The 19850-nt window shown below is 45.6% G+C and overlaps 3 protein-coding genes across 3 annotated transcripts in view; all 3 read right to left on the bottom strand.

Annotated features, from left to right (window-relative positions):
• Positions 1-3826, bottom strand: part of mybpc1 (myosin binding protein C1) — a gene marked incomplete at both ends in the record, with an annotated part of 31170 nt that extends 27344 nt beyond the window's left edge. Inside the window, 2 exons of the mRNA XM_084447740.1 lie at positions 2328-2606; positions 3805-3826. Coding sequence (XP_084303866.1) covers positions 2328-2606; positions 3805-3826 — 301 coding nt within the window. The remainder of the gene's footprint in view (positions 1-2327; positions 2607-3804) is intronic.
• A 5120-nt stretch (positions 3827-8946) lies between these two features.
• Positions 8947-10565, bottom strand: spi2 (Spi-2 proto-oncogene; the record flags this gene model as incomplete). Its single annotated transcript, XM_084447739.1, has 3 exons — positions 8947-9254; positions 9582-9644; positions 10469-10565. The coding sequence occupies 3 exons, from the start codon at positions 10563-10565 to the stop codon at positions 8947-8949; spliced, it is 468 nt and encodes a 155-aa protein (XP_084303865.1).
• Positions 10566-11699: 1134 nt separating this feature from the next.
• Positions 11700-13219, bottom strand: spic (Spi-C transcription factor (Spi-1/PU.1 related); the record flags this gene model as incomplete). Its single annotated transcript, XM_084447738.1, has 4 exons — positions 11700-12181; positions 12522-12633; positions 12750-12862; positions 13120-13219. The coding sequence occupies 4 exons, from the start codon at positions 13217-13219 to the stop codon at positions 11700-11702; spliced, it is 807 nt and encodes a 268-aa protein (XP_084303864.1).
• Between the last annotated feature and the right edge of the window lie 6631 nt (positions 13220-19850).

The following is a 19850-nucleotide window of genomic DNA, read 5'->3' as shown; positions in this document are numbered from 1 at the left end:
GTGTTATTATTAATGGGTTAGTGGAACACAGTCACGTGTGCTGTAACATCTCCACCATTACGCAAGATTTCAGGGCTCTTCCTCTTTCCTGTCACTGACAGACCATGTGAGTCTGAGAAACCACTGATTCCTTAAGCAAAATGATGAAATGGAGGAACAGGAATTTTTCAGAATCATCACTTAGACCAAGCGGACAGAGGATGGTGTACAGTGTAATTAAAACAGACATGGTAGACCAATGCACAGTGGTGAAAGCTTCAGTTCAGGTAACACTCAGACCCTGAGTGACATCAGTCAGACTTGACACAAAAATCAATAAAAATATCCATCTTGAGTCTAATAACCAAGCTTACAGTAACAGTACAATCCTCTCACTTATGCTGACAAACTGTGGTCTAAACAAGGCTTAAAACCGTCCAAAAACAGTTCATTATTACCTCCGCCCAGAACGAATGTGCTGGATGGAGAGTAATGTTTTCAGTCGCGTGTGTGGGTGGTTCTGTTCGTTAGTTTGTTCGTTATTAAGCAGGATTATGCAAAAACTACCAGACCAATGTTCATGAAATTCGGTGAAGGGGATGTGGATGCAATTTCCGGGGCAGATCCACAAATTAAAACAAAACTGAAGCTGGCTGGGTTAATATAGTGGGCAAACTCTGTCTGCTTACTTCCCTGGCTAAAAATAAGTAGGGAAACTCAGCCTGCATTTTTTCTGGGTAAAAATAAGCAAGGGAAGTGATTAATCTCTGAGGGGAAAGCATTTTTTTTATACTTGCACCTCACCACATTGCTAAGAGTTCACTTATTAGTGTCTATGACGACGCTGCAAGCCCACCCCGTGACAACACTAGTAGTTTCGGGAGGCCTACCACCCCCCTGAAATAAATCCTAGAGGAAACACTGCAAAGAGACACTGGGTTTGGACCGGCATAAAGCTCTCAACCTAACGAATGCAGCAACACCAAACATGTGAAATGCATTCATGGGCGGAGGTCTAGTTCCAGTTTCTTAGTATTTTGAGGTTGAATTGAGGTTGAGGTTGAATCATTCAGGACAGCTGTTGTCATGGGGTACAGTAGATCTACCTCTTGGGTTTTCTCAGAGAAGAGAGAGGTAGAGAGTGTGACAGAGTGAGAAGAGAAAGAGGATGTATAAGTTAATGGCGGGTGATAGCAGGGGGGTTTTCAGGGGACTGCTTTGTTGTACACAACACACTTCCCATCTTCTTGCCTGTGTCCGTTTCCAAACTCTCTGACTACTGGCACAGCACCCTGTGCATTCTGCAGGGATTCCAGTTATCCCCCTGTGCCAGGCAACACGGGTTAATACCCCAAAGGAATACTGGGTATTCACTATGTCTGAGTCAGCCTGCCTGTGCCCTTTTCACATCTACATGTATTCTTGTCCTCCCTCCTGTTCCGTGATACAGAGATGAACTTCTCGTTCTCGCTGGTAACCAGGCCTCTTTCACCTGACAGTGTGTACTGTAACTAGGGTTGCAAAATTCTGGTAATATTCACAAATTTGGGAATCAATGGGAATTAACAGGAATAAACTGGAAATGTATGGGAATTAACAGGAACAAATTCTGTTATCCAGTTTATTCACGTTAATTCCCACAAATTCCCACGGAAAGTTTGTGAACTTAACAACCCTAACTGTAACCCTAACTCCACATTTTGGTCATCAATTCATTTACACACTATTAATAATAATAATTACTATATCTATTAATGCCCTTCTCTGCCCAGATTCTATTATCCATCCACACTCTCTGATGATTCCCGCTGGGCATTCCAGGTCAGATATAGACATGGTCACACCTCACCAAAAACAATGTGTCGTTGGCTTCATCACTGGAGTCCTACTGGGTCACATCACAGATCACACACACACGCGAGGACACACAGACACTCTTCATCTTGTTGCAGAGATAATGAGAGCCAAAGGTTTTGTTTTACCTCCCAGTGCAGCTGACGCAACTGCAGGTATTTTCAGCTGTTGCCCCTGCCTCTGTGCAGACAGCCCGGCTCACATGGCCTCCAGCCTGAGCCAAACTGATGTCTAGTTTATCTTCCTAATATGGAACTCAATCTCTTTAATAACGGCCGCTTCTTGGTTTTAGTTCATTTGTGCAACATGGCACCGCTCCTACTGCAAAGCCGGGTTCAGATAGGCCTAAAGCAGCCAAGATGAGACTCAGACGAGCATCCAGGCTAAGCCTTTCCTCAGATGTGACATGTAGAATCGTGAAAACTTAAACTTTTGACGTTACGAATAGGCAGTTACAAAACGATTTAATTTCAACTCTGAAGCTCGCTTCATACCATCTCTGCTCTTGATTCTGAGCCGGGCAAGCAAGAGAGACTGAATGATTATTACTATTTCCCAGAGCTCTGGGAACGGGAGGTCCTCGAAAGACGTGGCCAGCAGCCGCAGGGCTTCCCTCCACTGTTTACCCACAGCGACTGATTTATGGCGCGGAATCCTGAAACCGACGATCACGTTGTCTGAGGTAGCGCGGCGTGAGAGCGATGGGGCTCGGTGGCAGTAAATACGCCGAGGTGAGAACGTCCGCGGGGCTTTTCTCCCAGTGAAACCCAAGACTTTGAGTGAGGGAAACACTGGGGAGAGTGGGTTACCGTGAACTCCCACCCTATAATGGTGTATCCGGGAGAGTGTTTTGGCTGACCCCTGAGTCACACATCTAGAAATGATAGCGGTGATCGCTGGAGTGACGGCTGCCGTGTCTCTGTTTGGGATGACGGGGGATAAAAAAGTGAACTAAAGACCTGGGAGATGAGGATAAGAGAGGGATGAGAGAGAGATGGGGATTAAAAGTCTGTTCATTCTTGACTATTCCAGGGACAAGAATCCCGGTCCCCAGAGCTACTCAGCCAGTCCATCATGTCTCACCCTATTTTCTAAAGCCTTGAGTGTGTGTAGTCTAAATCAACACAGGCCTTCTCCTCTTCAGCTGTTCCGAGTCATTTAAAGAACAATACTTTTTTACTGTCATTTATCTGGTCTGTACACCGCGGCTATTTATGGATGATGATGGCGGCAGTGGCCTGGCATGCATCTGTTGTCTCGTCGTTCTTGTGGCTTCGTCTGCGAGGGATCATGCATGTTTGTGACAGTGGATGACCACTGTACGAATAAACAGACCTGGGTTGACATACTATCTGAAATCCTTTCACTTAGTTTAACATTAGGTGGGTAGGGTTTGCATATCTGGGAACAGCCCATTGGGTTCAATTGTGCCAGACAAGAACAATCAGATAGACAGCGGTGAGTGGTGACTGACACACAGCCTATGGAAGCCAGGATATCAACATATCCTCATGACACATTTTTGTCACTCAGCAGACATTTTTATCCAAAGCGGCTTACAATTATGAGCTAGTGTTAGGGTTAAGTGCCTTGCTCAAAGGCACAACAGTAGGCAAACGATTGATAGGAAATCACTTGTCATGAAGTGGCCTGGCCACTTGCAGTCTCGAACCAGCGACGTTTCGGACAGCGATCAGATGCTCTAACCACTGGGCTAGCTACCGCCCCTAGACAATACCCCAACCCCAGGTTCTCTGCTCCCAGGTGTAACCACAAGATCAAAGAAATATTATCGACAGCCATATCACAGCAACAAATAGGTAGATCCTAAATCTGGACATTGAAGCGAGGCAGGGTTTTAGAACACACAGCTGGCGGTCTCAAGCTGCCAAAGGTGGATCGGACCGGTTGGGTCCATTCTCCATATTTATTGCACCGCCTTTAAAATAACTTCCATGAAAGCAGTCTTACAAATCCCTCCCATAATCCCCATTGTCCCAAAGCGGAGGGGGAATGCGCCCTGCACCACGTCCTGGATGTACAGTATGAGCAGAGAGGGAGGACAGCGTACGTGCGTGCCATTCCTGATGTGTGAGCACTGCTGTCGATAGATAGAGCTATGGTCCACCCAGAGGATAAACAACGGTTTATACAGTAATACAACTTCCAAGCGGGAACTTCTCCCAGCGGGACTGGTGTCCAAGTGACATACTGTACGCACTGTTTCTGCTCCTTTAGATGGGAATGTCTGGCTGTAAAGTGGAGTCCCCAAAGACCTACAGTAATGGAGGAGGGCAGGGGGGCACTATGACAGACAAGAGGGGATCAATGGGGAGTGCTGATGGACATAACCATACAGATGACCACCAACTGGTAAGCCACAGCAAGGATTGGGGTTGATCATGGATGTGGACAGGAAGATGAACGTGACGTTGAATAATGGATTGAAAGTGGTGGGGGTGGGCAGGTCTGAAGGGAGGAAGGGGTCTTGTTTTGCTCCAGCCACACAATGACATATCAGCAACCTTGTGCTGCCAAAGTCCATCAATCATATGAGGGTCACATGAACACATTAACAACACCTTCATCATCTTCATCATCATCATCATCCCCAGGATGTATTCATCATCTGCCAGCATCCTCATACAACATGGCTCGCTTGCCTCCAGCTAAGCCCAGCTCAGCCCAGTTCAGTGGCCAGCACCGATGCTCATCAACATTCCCCCTCGCTAACTTTTCCTCACATGTCTCCCTCTAGTAGACTCTGCGATCCACCAACACCGTCCATCACGCCAACAGGGGCAACAATGGCATCTTTTTATAAGCCCTCCTGGACCTCTGTCTCTCCCGGTGAGACAGAAACATGAAAGCCACTAGTAATACAACACTGTTTCCAAAGTCAATGTCGGAATTCCGAAGAGCTGCTGCCAGTGTAGCTGGTTGCCATAGCATTTCAGATTCCATAGCATCTCAAAATATGGCTGGAGAGCTCCTTTCACCATCCTAAAAATGACTGCCCTCAAGCAAACAAAACAAAAGACCCAGCACCAGATGAGATCAACAGTTAAACATACAGCAGCGATGGCCCCCCAAAAACAGACTGCATCTACAGTATGATAGATTTCTATGTAATAGTTAACAATAAATTCAGACACATTAAGAAAAGAAAACAAATCATTAAGTCAATAGTATTTAAATAAGCAGAACAATCGAGAAATTCCAACCTGATTTCAACAATACAAATTTACCTGAAATGAGCACAGTCTTAAAAAATATTTTAAAAAAAATAAAAAAAAATGAAGCACACCACATAACATACTTTGCAAAAAACTTTGCAGGTTACTACTTGTTTTTCTGCAGCTTCAGTGAGGAGAATCTGGGCTCTCCTACCTTTCTTTGTGGGCTCAGGCATCCTGGGCCGGGTCCCAAGATAAGCTTCAAAGAATCAAAAGACGCGGGAGCCTTCAGACCAGCGTGACTTTATGGGAGGCCAGGCGGGCGTGTAGAAGCCCTCAGTCCAGGGGGAGAGAGGTGAAGATGGGGCTCTAGCCAAAAGCCTCTGCGACCCTCAGACCAGAGTGCTGGGTGTGGAGGAGGGCACGCTGTAGGGGCAGTATTAGAAATCTCAATGGGGGGAGACCAGGCAGCACAGGGGCAGATATGGGGGAGACAGGCTCTCTAGTCTTATATAGAGGAGCAGCAGGCCCCTCCTCTCCCGATCTGACAGAGTGGCTCCATCCTGCCCCCGAAATCACTGGCCTTGGTGCCAGCTCTCTTTAGGAGAGCCCGTTCTCCCAGGCTCTGATATGGTCCTGGGTGGGGAGACTGAGGAAGAGGTGTGGTTCGGGATGTAATGCTATGGCCAGCGACCCCAGCAGCTGACCCCAGGCGGCAGCCTTAATAGTGCTGCATCCAAATGATTCGTTTCCGCTGATTTGCAGGTTTGCTTTGTTAGATGGAGCGATGCTTTCTCCACTGACAAACCCCTAGGGCCAGCTAGATATGATTTTTTTCTCAGAGGGATCAATGACCAAGACTTTAGGCATCAGATCATTCAGGTAAAGTACTATAGGTGTTGTGGCAGGTCGCTGAACATAATTTGTGGATGTATTCATTTTTGTGGATCTATGCCATTTTTGTGGAATGCATTTCATTGTGCAAGCTGTGGTAAAGGTGGATGATGGGGGTATAGAAGATGCAGTCATCATTATGGCCAGGCAGGGTGTCAGAGAGCGAAGCAATGCTCTACAAAATAAGGCATTGTGGGTGGAGACTGACTGGTTACGAACAAAGAGAAGTGGAGCATAAAAGGGAAAAGGATATATTGGGGGTGTTTTTCCAGGTGATGAAATTAAGTATATCCCAACAGCCGACATTTGGTGTTTACTGCACGCACACAAAAAAGGTTGGGATGACACCTACAGTAGAGACCTGGTGCCAAGAGTCAGAGATCCCTTTAATCCAGCAGGGGTGCTGTCCAAGTGCAGTAGGCTTGCCTGTGCTCGGCCAATAAATACTGGAGAGATGCCTGAGCGATGGTTATGTGGCCTATAGTTAGAAAGCTGTCATAAACTTTGACATTTGACATATATCCAACATGGAAAGAGGGTTTGATAGAGAATTTTGGGTGCGATGTGGTTGCTAAGGACCCATAATTAACCTTTTAGCACATCAGACGGGTGAATCAGGGCCATGACGATTCAACAAGTTGGATTTAAAGCGAGAAGCCCGTGCTGTGCTTTTGCAAACTGCACATTATGGCTTCTTATCATGGGCCGTCATAGACTCCTGCTGAGAGAGGCTTATAATATCATAGACCCAGCCACCAAACATGACCAGGGACCTGTCACTAGAGGGCTACATTTCCTGATAACATCGTGGCACACTATCCAGTAGTCAATTCAGTCACACTAATCCAGTCAGTCAGTTCATCATCCTGTCAACCATCAACCATCAGTCCCTCAGACAAAAAGAATCAAAGCTTAGTCTAGCACTCCTAGTGCAGTTTATAGAAAAGTTGTTTCGGTTTCTGGTGTATGCCAAAGGTGATGATTTGTATGGTGAATTTTAGATAGATAGATAGATAGATAGATAGATAGATAGATAGATAGATAGATAGATAGATAGATAGATAGATAGATAGATAGATAGATAGATAGATAGATAGATAGATAGATAGATAGATAGATAGATAGATAGATAGATAGATAGATAGATAGATAGATAGATAGATAACACAGAAGATAGATAACACAGAAGATAGATAACACAGAAGATAGATAGATAGATAGATAGATAGATAGATAGATAGATAGATAGATAGATAGATAGATAGATAGATAGATAGATAGATAGATAGATAGATAGATAGATAGATAGATAGATAGATAGATAGATAGATAGATAGATAGATAGATAGATAGATGCCAGACAATCATACTGCCAGACAATCTGAATCATCTGATCATGACGTGGAAGCTTTTAATGATGAACACCAGAACTGAATTAATAAAGTGTGTGTGTGGGGGGGGGGGGGGTCCTCTTGACTTCAGTGTTGGGTGACCGCTCCCACAGTTTGCACTGTTTGAAGTATGTGGCCTTTCTTGGTAACAGACACAGAGGGGCTGCGTTACCCCATTTATAACTCAGAGTGGGCTCCAGTGCTAAGTGCACAGCTTATGGAAGTATCATGTGGGGGGTGCTACAAAGAGCACACAAAACCATTTGGAATTGCCAGGGCTGGGCTGGGCTGGGCTGGGCTGGGCAGGAGGGCGCATCACACAGGAGATTTAGCCATGAAGTCACCAGGAGACTGGGTGGAGTCAACGCACTCTTTCCTATAGAGGGCCTGCACTGACCTCCTCTGGTAACTTTGGATGGGAACATCAAAAACTGAGAGAGAGAGAGCGAGAGAGAGAGAGAGAGAGAGAGAGAGAGAACACACACAGACACACACACACACACTTTGCAAGATTGCATGCACACCCACATACAGTAGTATGATGGCCTACTGGTGAAAGGTTACTTAAATTGGAGACCATGGACATGTCAACAGATTAAGTTGAGATACTGTTGAGACAAATTAGGCTACTGCATAATTTTGTTCCCCAAGGAGTAGAGACATATTTAAATGTTCAGCAGCATGCCTAAAGTATCACTAGGCCAACAGTAGCCGACTGTTGACAGATTAGGCATTTCATTTTCTTCCTTTTGAGGAGCAGGGAAAAACACCAAGCTCAAATTGACTGTCTGCAGAAAAAGTGACCCAGCTTAACCTGACTAGAATTCTTCAAACTCATATGCACCGAGTCATCCTTCCATCATCAAGACGACTGTATGGCGAGAGCCATAAACCCAAGATTAAGAACAACAGAAAGTCGCTTTTCCTATATGGGCTCGGCTGCCCCGGCAGTCCAACAGAATGCCTCGAATAAAATGGAACGGTAAAAGGAGTTTAATAACAGGGACAACTTAGGCTACTTAGAGTAGTTTTGACCACAGCGTGAATTTTTCGCAGCGGTTTTCTCAGGATTCCGCAGTTGTACGGGGAAAATAAGTAGTCCTACGCTTTTCTTCTCCTTCGCGATGCCCGCGGCGTAACTACAGCGACTCAAACCCCACCTGCCTTGACCCAACCCTTGACCAGGCAATGTAAGGATTTTTGCGCGTTGAGGCACACTGCACGTTTGCATGCATTTGCATTTACAGTGGACCGACTGTATTGTATCAGTTATCATCAAGCATTCTGTAAGAACAAGTGACATCAGCAATCACAGTGCTAGTGCTTTGCCTTTAGCCTGCATGCGATTGCATGAGATTGCACACCAATGAATACCAGACAACCGTCGAAACCTTTGTTATTTATCGAATTATGCATGCAGAGGACTGGTTGAGTTTGAAGTAAAAGGTTTATTATGGCTCATGTTGAAAGATCTCTCTTTCTCCCTCTTTCTCATTCCCTCCCTCACACACGCACGCACGCGCACACACACGCACACACACACACACTTTTTAGTCCTACTGTCTGTTCCATACTACGTATGAAAAATAGTTAGCTTAGCTAATACATGTTTTACAATCACAAAAGTTACAATGATGTCAATCCTTTGTTCTCTACAGGTTCCTCTGGTGGCTCTTCCTCAGGGCACTCAGGGTGTCTCTGCTGAACTGGTAGGTCAGCTTCTTTTTCACCTTCAGAATCTCTCCAGAGCGGCTATAGTTCCTCAGAGCCCTGGACATCTTCTGGTAGGTCATCGGCCTGCGGTTTCCTTTCCTCTGCCCCCAAAGTGCCGCCACCTGGTCCTTGTTCTTGGAGGAGAAGCAGAACAGCCCTGCGGTCGCCGGTACCCAGGACACACAGTGGGCCATGTCTGGATCTTCCAGCATCTCAAACAGGAAGTGAAACAGACGCAGCTTTCTGCCTGTGAGTAACCATGGTGATTGTGGTTAGCGAATAGATCGGATCAGTTAATCATTTCCACACTTAAATTGTCAATAATACCAAAGCAGAAAAAACGTTGCTTGTTTGGTAGTTCAGGTAGTGGCTGATAAGTCACAAGTTATAAAGACATCGTTTATCTGTATAGATATGTAAAACAGCAAGATAGTGGCTTAGTCATGTATGGCCTCATTGTCTTTTACAGTAAAAGGGCAGGTCTCTTATTTGCTCTTTAGGTATTGTTCCCCTAGGGCAGCATCAGCTCCTGTGACAGTAGGCCTATCTACTAACCCACAAAAGGAGAACTCACCTGAGCCAGCAGGTCCAGTGTGGCCTGTGGCAGATTGCCATGATGGGGACTCAGAGTCTGGCACTGACCCAGACAATGTAGAAGTGTTCTGGTTGAATGTTGAGATGATATATTCCGATTGCATCGTCTGGAGGTCAGGTTTCCCACCCTGAATAGATCAACAAATAAAAGTGATCAAAATATGCTCTACAAAAGGTTGCTGTATAGAACACTTTGTAATAGAAGAACCCTCTAAAGAAGATTTTATAATAGAACCCTACTGTTCGAAATAGAACCCTGTTTAGGGGGTTCTTCTATTGTTATATAGGGTTCTACTGTTCAAAATAGAACCTTGTTTAGAGGGTTCTTATATTGTTACAAAGGGTTCTATATAGAACTCTACTGTTCGAAATAGAACCTTAGAGGATTCTTCTAATCAGCTAGCCGTGGTTCTATTGTGATTAGTATAAGGCAGTTGACCAATCAGAGAGCTTGCTCAAACCTACTGGTGACACGAGGCTAATATAATACAAAGGTATATAACCCTACTGTTCAAAATACTGTAAAACCTTGTTTAGAGGACTCTTCTATTGTTACAAAGGGTTCTATATAGAGCCCTACTGTTCAAAATAGAACCCTGTTTAGAGGGTTCTTCTATTGAAGGGTTCTATATATAGCCTTTTTGTGTTTGCAGTTTGTTTGCAGTGCTCCACAGAGAAGTTCTACTGTATGCTTACAGTTACCTCATGTATCCAGTGCTCACAACATGTTTCTCTCAGATGCTCCTCCCCAGGCTCAAGTATGGGCAAAACACAGGCCTCTCCCACTGCAATGTAAGAAAGAAAAAATATTGCAAAGCTGTCTCTGTATCTGAATCCTTCACCATAACAATGGATGACAATACCAACCTTTTTCCCAGTCATCTCCCGTGTTGTGTCTGTAGCACTCCTCGAGGAAGTCCAAGATCACCTCCAAGTCGGTCTGGTTTTCCTGGAAAATATGCATTTTAGAGCAGCAACCCCACCTATACTCTTCGCAGTTGAAAGTATTACTGATCAACATTGATGCGCCATTTTGTCCCTCAATGTTATCGTTCCGCCATAGGCATCAGGTTGCAGACAGATTAATTCTATGTGTTTTGTAAGCTGTCATATGGCTTACCATCGTGGTCTTTTATAAGATGCCTTATGTTTTCAGGTCCGAAGACAAAGTGTTGCACAAAGCTGTCTCTGAGGTGAAATGCACAGGGATGCTGAGACACCCAGCTTTTTATGAGGCACTGCTAACATGAGAGCCAATAGGGCTTCCGTACTTACCACCGGGTCTGTACCTTCCTCTGCTACCCCCATCACAAACTCCTACCACAGGAACAATGACCACCACCCCACAAGCTCCACCAGACGCACACCGCAGTCACCCAGGACTGACCACATCCTCTCCACTGGGCAAGATAAGCCATGGGTTGCTACGCTCTGTGTCCCCTTTCCTGTTTTGCCTCTTGAACGAGAGAGAGAGATAGGTACTTAGGTCAAAGGGTGTGAGTTCTGTTCACATGCATTGAGAACAAATTACCCTTTCGATTTACTTTATGGATTGCAGAATGGAGTGCAGAATGCCAGAAAAGATTTTGTTTGGTTTAGCGTGTTTTTGGAACTTATTTTACCAGTATTAGTTGATTGAGCAGTGCTGATGCAGTGTTCAATTATTCATTCCCAAGCTTGTACTGTATGGCACTCACCAGCTCAACAACAGTATTTGCAAATAGTTTATTGAAATACAATTTGCAGAAATACATAGAAATAGAAATACATAATAAGTACACAAGTAACTTATTTTAAACATTACATACAGTCAACATTTCCAACCAACATGTTTTCTCTATTTACCATTAACTATATACAGTGCTTATTACTGGTTCACAACTCTCATAGAAGGATTAATGAAGTTTATGGATGTTGAATACAGTATGTCTTCAAAGATCCACAATACCTGATCAGCATTTGCTCTGGCTGCCACTCTTAATAATGGGCATGAACAAGCCATAATTGCAGGCACCCACAAAGGTGTCTAGCTGTCGGTTTAGCGGTAGACATTGCATGTGAAGTGTCCAACTTTTTTCCCTCTCCACAGTACTTCAGGTCAGACCTTGGTTTCACTGGATGAAATGAAGCCAGTGCCCAGATCACAGTCAGCCTGGAGGGGGAAGTGCCAGTCTGGCGCCACAGGTCCATGGTAGTATACCTGGTCGGGTGAGACCATGTGCTGGTGGTGGTGGTGGTGAGAGTGCACCTCCCGTCCCGGATGGCCGGAGAGGTGCCCGGGGAAGTGGGCCGTGCCGAGCTTCTGGAGGATGGCAGGGTTAAACTGGTAAGTGAGCTTGCGCCGCACTTTGACAATCTCGCCCGTGCGACTGTAGTTGCGCAGTGCCCGTGCCATCTTCTGATAGGTCATGGTCTTGCGGTTGCCCTTGCGCTGGCCCCAGCACTCTGCCAGCTTCTCCTTGTTCTTAGAGATGAAGTGAAAGGTACCACTGCAGCGATCCGTCCACTGGATGGAGTCCACCATGTTGGTGTCGTGCAAGGCTTCGTGTAGGTACTCGTAAAGACGGAGCTTTTTACGACCTGACAAAATAACATGAACATCAGCATGTTACCAAACGTGCATCAATCCAGTTGTATTGCCATTGACACTGACATAAGAAAGTAATACAACATTCTGTATTCTAACATAAGAATATGATTTCACTGTCTTAAGGTGCCTGCACATTTCCCCAACTAACGCCAACCCAATGTTGGAAGTTTAAAATTGAGCTGCAAAATCCATCCATCTAACACCGAAACAGTCACCAACAAACATGGCACACCAATCCAACGTTGCTGTTGGCTGGCGTTCACTGCGGCAGTGTGCAGACACCTTTACATGCATTTGCAGTGTCAGAAGGGAAAGCTGAAGCCTGCTCACCTTTCCCAGTCCTCTGTGGGGGCAGGTAGAACTGTGGGGAATCCACCGACACTGACGGACCCAAAGAAACATCAGGGACTACATGGGTCAGATGGTTCACATCCATGTAACACTGAAACACACAGACACACACACATACTTTCACATAACACTTAATAGTACTACAATCACCAGGAAGTGCGTCGTTGCTTTAATGTGTAGAAATATGGAGTGTTTGTGTGTACTCACAGCTGTCTCGTACCAGTCGTAGTATGCGTCAGAGGGATGGGTGACGGGGTAGATGATGTTCGGCCGCAGGGGAGACGACTGCTGGTTAACCAAAGTCTCATAGCACTTAAACTCTACATTTAAAAAGACACAATAAAGGCTCATCATTCATCATCATCCAATGTTATTTAGCCTGTATAATAACGTAGGCCTACATGAATGAACAAATTATACAAAAATGAATATCAAGTGAGGTTCACTTTTACTTCAATTATGTTGTAAAACAGTGTTATCAATCATTAAATCAGAGGATGAATAGCAAGTGCGGCCTACACTTCAATGTTGTGTATGATATTGTAGTGATCTGCTGTGTTGTGGTTTATGTACATACCGGTCTCGTCATAGGGATTGCTGGAGTGCCTTTGAATCACATCAATTGCATCCTGGAAGTGTTGGTTGATGTCGTTGTCCAAAGAGCTCTGGAAGTTCATGTGAATGGAATAAAAACCCAATATTAATCAGAAGAATACACAAAAGCATACAATGCGCACACAACAAAATATATATTCTGAATGTATTATAAATGTAAAATACAGATGTCATTTTCCTGTGATCTGATTTGCTCCCAAATAATCAGAATGTCTATTTCAGATAATATCTCCTCACAACTCACCATCTTATACATTAGAGCGTTCAGACCAGTCGAGGATAGTGGGTACTGTCTTTGTATTTGATGTGCCGGTGTCTAAGGTCAGTTGCTGTTTGGTGCAGCTGAACAGTACCTGAACAGATATATATAGCGCAAGCCCCCAATTTTCACCATTCGGCCAAATGAAAGGACTGCCAGGTAAAGGGGTTGGGTGATTTAAATGTGTCAACGTCCACCTCACAGACAATGTAGTGGAATACTTCTCTTTTTGGAAGAAGAGATCAGACAGACCTCCCACAATCTGCTCTTTGACTTTGCTGGGAGATCACAAGCTACTGTAAAATTAAAAGATTTATCACTTCTCTATTATCCAGGAATATAATTCACCAGCCTTTGTATTTGCATATCTGGGTACTGTAGATATGTATCACAAATGCATTATCAAGACCATTCAGTTGTTTTGTTTTTTGTTTTTTGTTATCTCTAAATTGAAACCTGAGCCTGCAGGTTGCCAGAGGGAAATTTCCCCCCTGTAATGTAATACAACCTTTTTTTTTCTTTTCTTATTCTACATTTGCATGTCCCTTGTTTTTCCAAGAATTTCGTTTTTAGTTAGTTTAGGACAAATAGTTTTTCAGTAAATTTGTGTATAAATCAAGTATTATTTGCATATGAAAATGTGATGTATTTGCTAACATTTCTTACAGATTTGTTGGTAACCCACCTATTGTTTTGAATGTGTCTCCCAGCCTCTACAGATGATAATGTTTGATAGTGGCCATTGTTAATAACTTACTGTAGTAATGTGTGTGTGTGTGTGTGTGTGTGTGTGTGTGTGTGTGTGTGTGTGTGTGTACGTGTGTTGTCCACCAAGCCCACTCCTCCCTCTTCAAATACACACAGGCTTTTTTGAGAAGTTCATTTATTACACGCAGGCAACATAGTTTTAAATATCAACTGACGGACTCTCGAAGTTCCCCTTTCAGGTTTGCTGCGTGTGAATGGGGACATAGATGGATAGTTAGATGAAAAGATGGACATAATTGCATTCAGTTGCACAGATTATAGCTGTCTATTAATTATTTTGTTACTATAATGGCTTGTGAATGAGTGAGTGTTTAAGCATGTTCAGAGAAAGGGTGAAGGTGAAGCTAACTTTCCTTAGTATTGTGTATGTGTGTGCGCTCACGCACGCATGCGTGTGTGTGTGTGTGCGTGTGGGTGTGTGATGTGTGCGTGCGTGTGTGTCTGATTGTGTGCTTCCTGTCTGTGCTGCACACTGATAAAACTAGGTTAGACTGATTGAAGGCAACGGACCAAAAACCTCTCATTTTTCCCTTCCCCACTTGGTTTCCATTCAGAACATCAGCCTTATGGTGACATTTCTGTTAGCATAAATTTTCAACCACAACCCCAAGACTGACATTAACTCTATCCCATTAAAGTCCACACAACCTCTGTTTTGATACTGCATGTACAACAGTCCTCAGGCCCTCTTTTAATCAGTGTTTCAAGTCATTTGAGAACATTATTATCATGATGAATTCTGCATATATTTATCCATAACAAATCAAATAAAACTTTATTTGTATAGCACATTTCACATACACAGAGGCAGAGAGAAGCAATGTGCTTTACAGAGAGTAAAGGGGGGATGGACATAGATCCTACCCCTAATAACAGTACCAAATTGTTACAGTTCACGTTATACCGTACAGTTAATGTTGATTGAGTTGATTTGTGTATGTACATGGTTGCATGTGTATGAGGAAGGTGGGGGGTGCTTGCATGCTTGGCATGTTTACACTGTCTGGTGAAGCAGGCATGAGGGCTTTTTATCTCCAAACAAAGAAACACTTTCCTTCCCCTTCTCTGCTCTACCTTTTCAATAGCTCTATTTATACTGACACCCATGTGGGGAGGGCAGTGTAACCGCAACACTTGTTGATTTACTGGCACTCTCTGAAAATCAAGAAGTCCCCAAGCCACTGGAACACATGACCCTATCAGTGAATTGTTTTAAGTGTGGCCACAGAGTTGTGAAGAACCATATCAGTGAGATCATAGTTTGGTCAGAAGGTGAACACTGTTTTTAGGATTAGAAAAAGTTGTGTGGGAGGGGTTTCCCATTTAATGAGTTACTTTAGTTTCCCTTTTAATTTATGTATTTTTTGCAAAGAGACAACAAATAATCTTATGACTGCTAGATTGTGGTTGGTTGGTAGGTAGGTAGTAGGTACTGTAGGTACTGTAGGTAGGTAGGCAGGTAGGTAGGGAGGGTGGTAGGTATAGGTACAGTAGGTAGGTAGGTAGGTAGGTAGGTAGGTAGGTGGGTGGGTAGGTAGATAGGCAGGTGGGTAGGTAGGTAGGTAGGTAGGTGGGTGGGTAGGTAGGTAGATAGGTAGCTAGGTACAGTAAGTAGGCAGGCAGGTAGATAGGTGGGTAGGTAGGTAGGGAAGGAGCGAGGTAGGTAGGCAGGTAGGGAGGGAGGGAGGGAGGGAGGGAGGGAGGGAGGGAGGGAGGGAGGGAGGGAGGGAGGGAGGGAGGGAGCAAGGTAGGTAGGTAGGTAGGTAGGTGGGTAGGTAGGTAGGTAGGTAGATAGGTAGGGAGGGAGGGAGGCAGGCAGGCAGGTAGGTAGGCAGGTAGGTATGTAGGTAGGTGGGTAGGTAGGGAGGTAGGTATGTAGGTAGGTGGGTAGGTAGGGAGGGAGGGAGGTAGGTAGGTACTGTAGGTAGGTAGGTGAGTAGGTAGGGAGGGAGGGAGGGAGGGAGGGAGGGAGGGAGAGAGAGAGGGAGGGAGGGAGGGAGGGAGGGAGGGAGGGAGGGAGGGAGGGAGGGAGGGAGCGAGGTAGGTAGGTAGGTGGGTAGGTAGGGAGGGAGGTAGGTAGGTAGGTAGGTACTGTAGGTAGGTAGGTGAGTAGGTACTGTAGGTAGGTAGGTGAGTAGGTAGGTAGGGAGGGAAGGAGCGAGGTAGGTAGGTAGGTGGGTAGGTAGGTGGGTACTGTAGGGAGGGAGGGAGGGAGGGAGGGAGGGAGGGAGGGAGGGAGGGAGGTAGGTAGGTAGGTAGGTAGGTGGGTACTGTAGGTATGGAGGGTGGGAGGGAGGGAGGTACTGTAAGCAGGCAGGCAGGTAACCTTTTGAGAAATTGTAGTGTTACAGCAGCAGTGTACAAGAAACACAATCAATACTCTGATGAAGACCTGTGGTTGCAACATGTTGGTCTTTTAAACTATTTTTGCCATGTAAAATATTTTTTGTGAGAGGTGGACTCTGAAGCAACTGAACAGCAGGGGGCTGTAAAGGGTCATGGATTGCAGCTTACCTATTTACATGCTACAAAACTAGCTGTCATGGATAAGTGCAGTCTGGTAACTTTGCAAAATGGCAGAGCTGGGTCCAAATAAAAATATTTGAAAGAGGATAGACGAGAAAAGACTGTCTGGTAAAAGCAGTCAAGAAGGTAGCCCGAGGCACTCTGGTATAGTAAATTGTATCCTTTATTAAGGCAGGGACCATTTACTATTTGAAATAATTGGACTTACCTATCTGTGCTTGGTTGTTCTTGTCTTGTCCCAGCCACCTGACACTCCTGGCAGACTTTTGCAAAATCTAAAGCAATTTATAGGATTTCAAATTTTAATTCAACCCAGGTCTGCAAAATGCTATTGAGTGTGTGTGTGTGTGTGTGTGTGTGTGTGTGTGTGTTTGTGTGTGTGTACACACTGGCACTAAGTTCCACATCTACATAATTGCTCTGTCCTTTACCCTATGTGTGTGTGTGTGTGTGTGTGTGTGTGTGTGTGTGTGTGTGTGTGTGTGTGTGTGTGTGTGTGCAGCATGATTGTTACCCTACTAACGATAATTAAAAAGGGAGACAAAAATAAACAACATACAAAAGATCAAGATTTCAAAATCATTTAAAATTGCCACTTCATGTGTAACATTTACATTTCTGTTTTGCCGTTGTGAATCTACAGAGAAACAAAAGGCTTTGTTGTCAATCTCCTTCAAATCTGATGTGAACTGAGGTAGCACTAGCCGTGTACAACCACCCTGATCTGGCAAGCTTACATTCTCTATCTATGTAGAACAGGATAGTCTTTCGAAGCCAAGGTACTGTAGCACAGGAAGCAGAAGTCCAAGCAATGTTCATTATTCTACATAGATACAAAGAAAAGCATGTAGCAAAATCTGGGATTTAGTTAAAGGGAGTGGAATAGTTTGGAATTGATTTTAAAAGACCTGGGTTATAAGTAGGTTAGGGGCTCATAGGTCGGTTTGTTACTTTCGGCAGTAGGCAATCGCCCCATAAGCCGCCACTCCCACAATGGCCACTAGGGCGGCGCCCCCCCACAAGAGAGCAGGCCGCTCAGAGGGAAGATGCGACGCGAGGGCCTCCGGCTCCGTCTTCACTGGGACCTCCGGCCCGGCGGGGGTCTCCTCAGCAGTGGGGTGGGAGACAGAAGACTCTTCTGAGTGGTGGTCAGTCTGGCTCTGCACCAGCGGGGGCTGGGGTAGGACCGGGGGCGGGCGGAGCTCCTGCATGGAATATAAGCGCCTTGCCAGCTCAGAGGCTGTGGGGATGGACTGGACGGGGGTAGAGGTGGTGGAGGGCGGCTGCAGCTTGACAACTGGCATGGCGATTGGTGGGGTGGCGTGTGGGACCACGGCGGCGGGCGCGTGATGGACCGGCGGCTCCTCCTCCGTGGACACGAGGATCTCCACAGTCTCTGGGGCCTGCAGGCCTTGGTCAACTAGAGCTCGGACAGCAGTCATCATCTCCCCCCGGAGCTCCGCCAGCTCCCTCTCTCCTCCCAGCTCGCTCATCACGCTGCTCTGCAGCTCCTCCTCCTCCTCCTCCTCCTCCTCCTCCTCCTCCCCCACCCCCAGGTCAGCCTCCTCCTCCTCCAGCAGCAGCTCCACCTCCTCCCGCTCCAGGTGGACCATGTCGGAGACGGACGAGTGGTTCTCGCTGCGCTCCTCGAGAAGGGCCGCCCCGTCACCACTGTCCAGGCTTTTGGTGTCGTCCTCGCGGTCCATGTCGCCCATGGTGGACCAGGACTCGGCCAGCAGGCTCTCGCTCTGCCAGGGCGCAGGCCCAGGGCTCTCTGCCTGGCTGACAGCCAGGGTAGCCGCCGGGCTCAGCCAGTCAGGCTTGGGGTCTCCAAACAGGGAGCTGACATCGCCACCGTCCCCCCCTCTGGACTCAACTGGGGCCTTGCCCTCCAGACTGAAGGCTGGATTCTAAAGAGGCGAAACAGACAAGAAATCAATGTGAGTTTATGAATAGAAATCACAGTACATTCTGTCAACATGAACAAATAAAGCAACTTTGTAGACGGGATACTGCCTCCAAGGCTATAACAACTGTAATTACTAAAACAGCCACTGTCGGATTCTTTTTAATAACAAAGAATTTCATTGCAGTGCCTCCTGGAATATAAATCTCTATATTTTCCATGTCCTTCAGCAACATGAATGACAGGTTAGGTTCTTAATGGAAAAAGTTACACTGACTCTCTGCCCTGCAGGGCTTAGTTCTATGTATAGCCCCATCCCCACATTTCTGACTATGTATAGGCACTGTATACATCTGCAACTGTTACCCATGAGCGGAAGCTATTCCAGAGATTTCATATCACATAAGGACTGGTCCAGAGAGGTATATGGAAGGGAAGTGATGTCAGACTTAGCCTACAGGACGTGCTGAACACCACAGCGGAGATTGGTGTCGCTACTGAACTTTTCAACACTCAAAACTAACACAGCATGTCATAGAAGTCTCATGTGTAGTGTTTTCTAATAGATCAGATGGCTACAGTACAGTGTGTTCTGCCGCTAACGTTTGATGGAGGGAATCAAGCAGTTAATAAGCAATTCGTCCAACTCACGCTCCAGTTACACAGTGACTCCTTTCACCTCGTGTTCTATGTCTCAGCCCCGCATGCAGAAAATACTAACTGCCCCACCCCCAACCACCCTCTAGAGCAGGGGTGTCAAACTCAAATACACAGTGGGCCAAAATGTAAAACTTGAACAAAGTCGCGGGCCAACATTGAACAAATGAAAATTTTAATATGGACCCAAACAAGGTTTGCTTTAACATTGAATATGCACTTATCACTTTCGCTTTTGGTGCGCATCAATGGTGTGCACTAACATATGTGAATACGCCCTCAGACACAAGTGTTGGTGCTCCATCTGCTCAGTAGAGAAGCTTGTAAAACCCTGACTGTCCTACAGCCAGGCAGACAGACAGACAGCCGGCATGCAAACAGACAGCCAGGCAGACAGGCAGACAGACAGGCCGGCAAGAAGGCAGACAGGATTGAATGAACAGGAACAGAGCAAACACAGCGGCCGGCTAGGTCAACACAGGTGTCTCCATCACAGTGAGACGTTACATAACGTAAAGCTTCTGTTTTCTGCCTTTCTTTTCGCCATTTTTAAGAAGTGGTAACACGGTTACAGTTG

The sequence above is a fragment of the Borostomias antarcticus genome (genome assembly GCF_949987555.1).
Source record: "Borostomias antarcticus genome assembly, chromosome: 13".
NCBI lineage: Eukaryota > Metazoa > Chordata > Actinopteri > Stomiiformes > Stomiidae > Borostomias > Borostomias antarcticus.
This window is presented reverse-complemented; position numbering and strand designations above follow the sequence as displayed.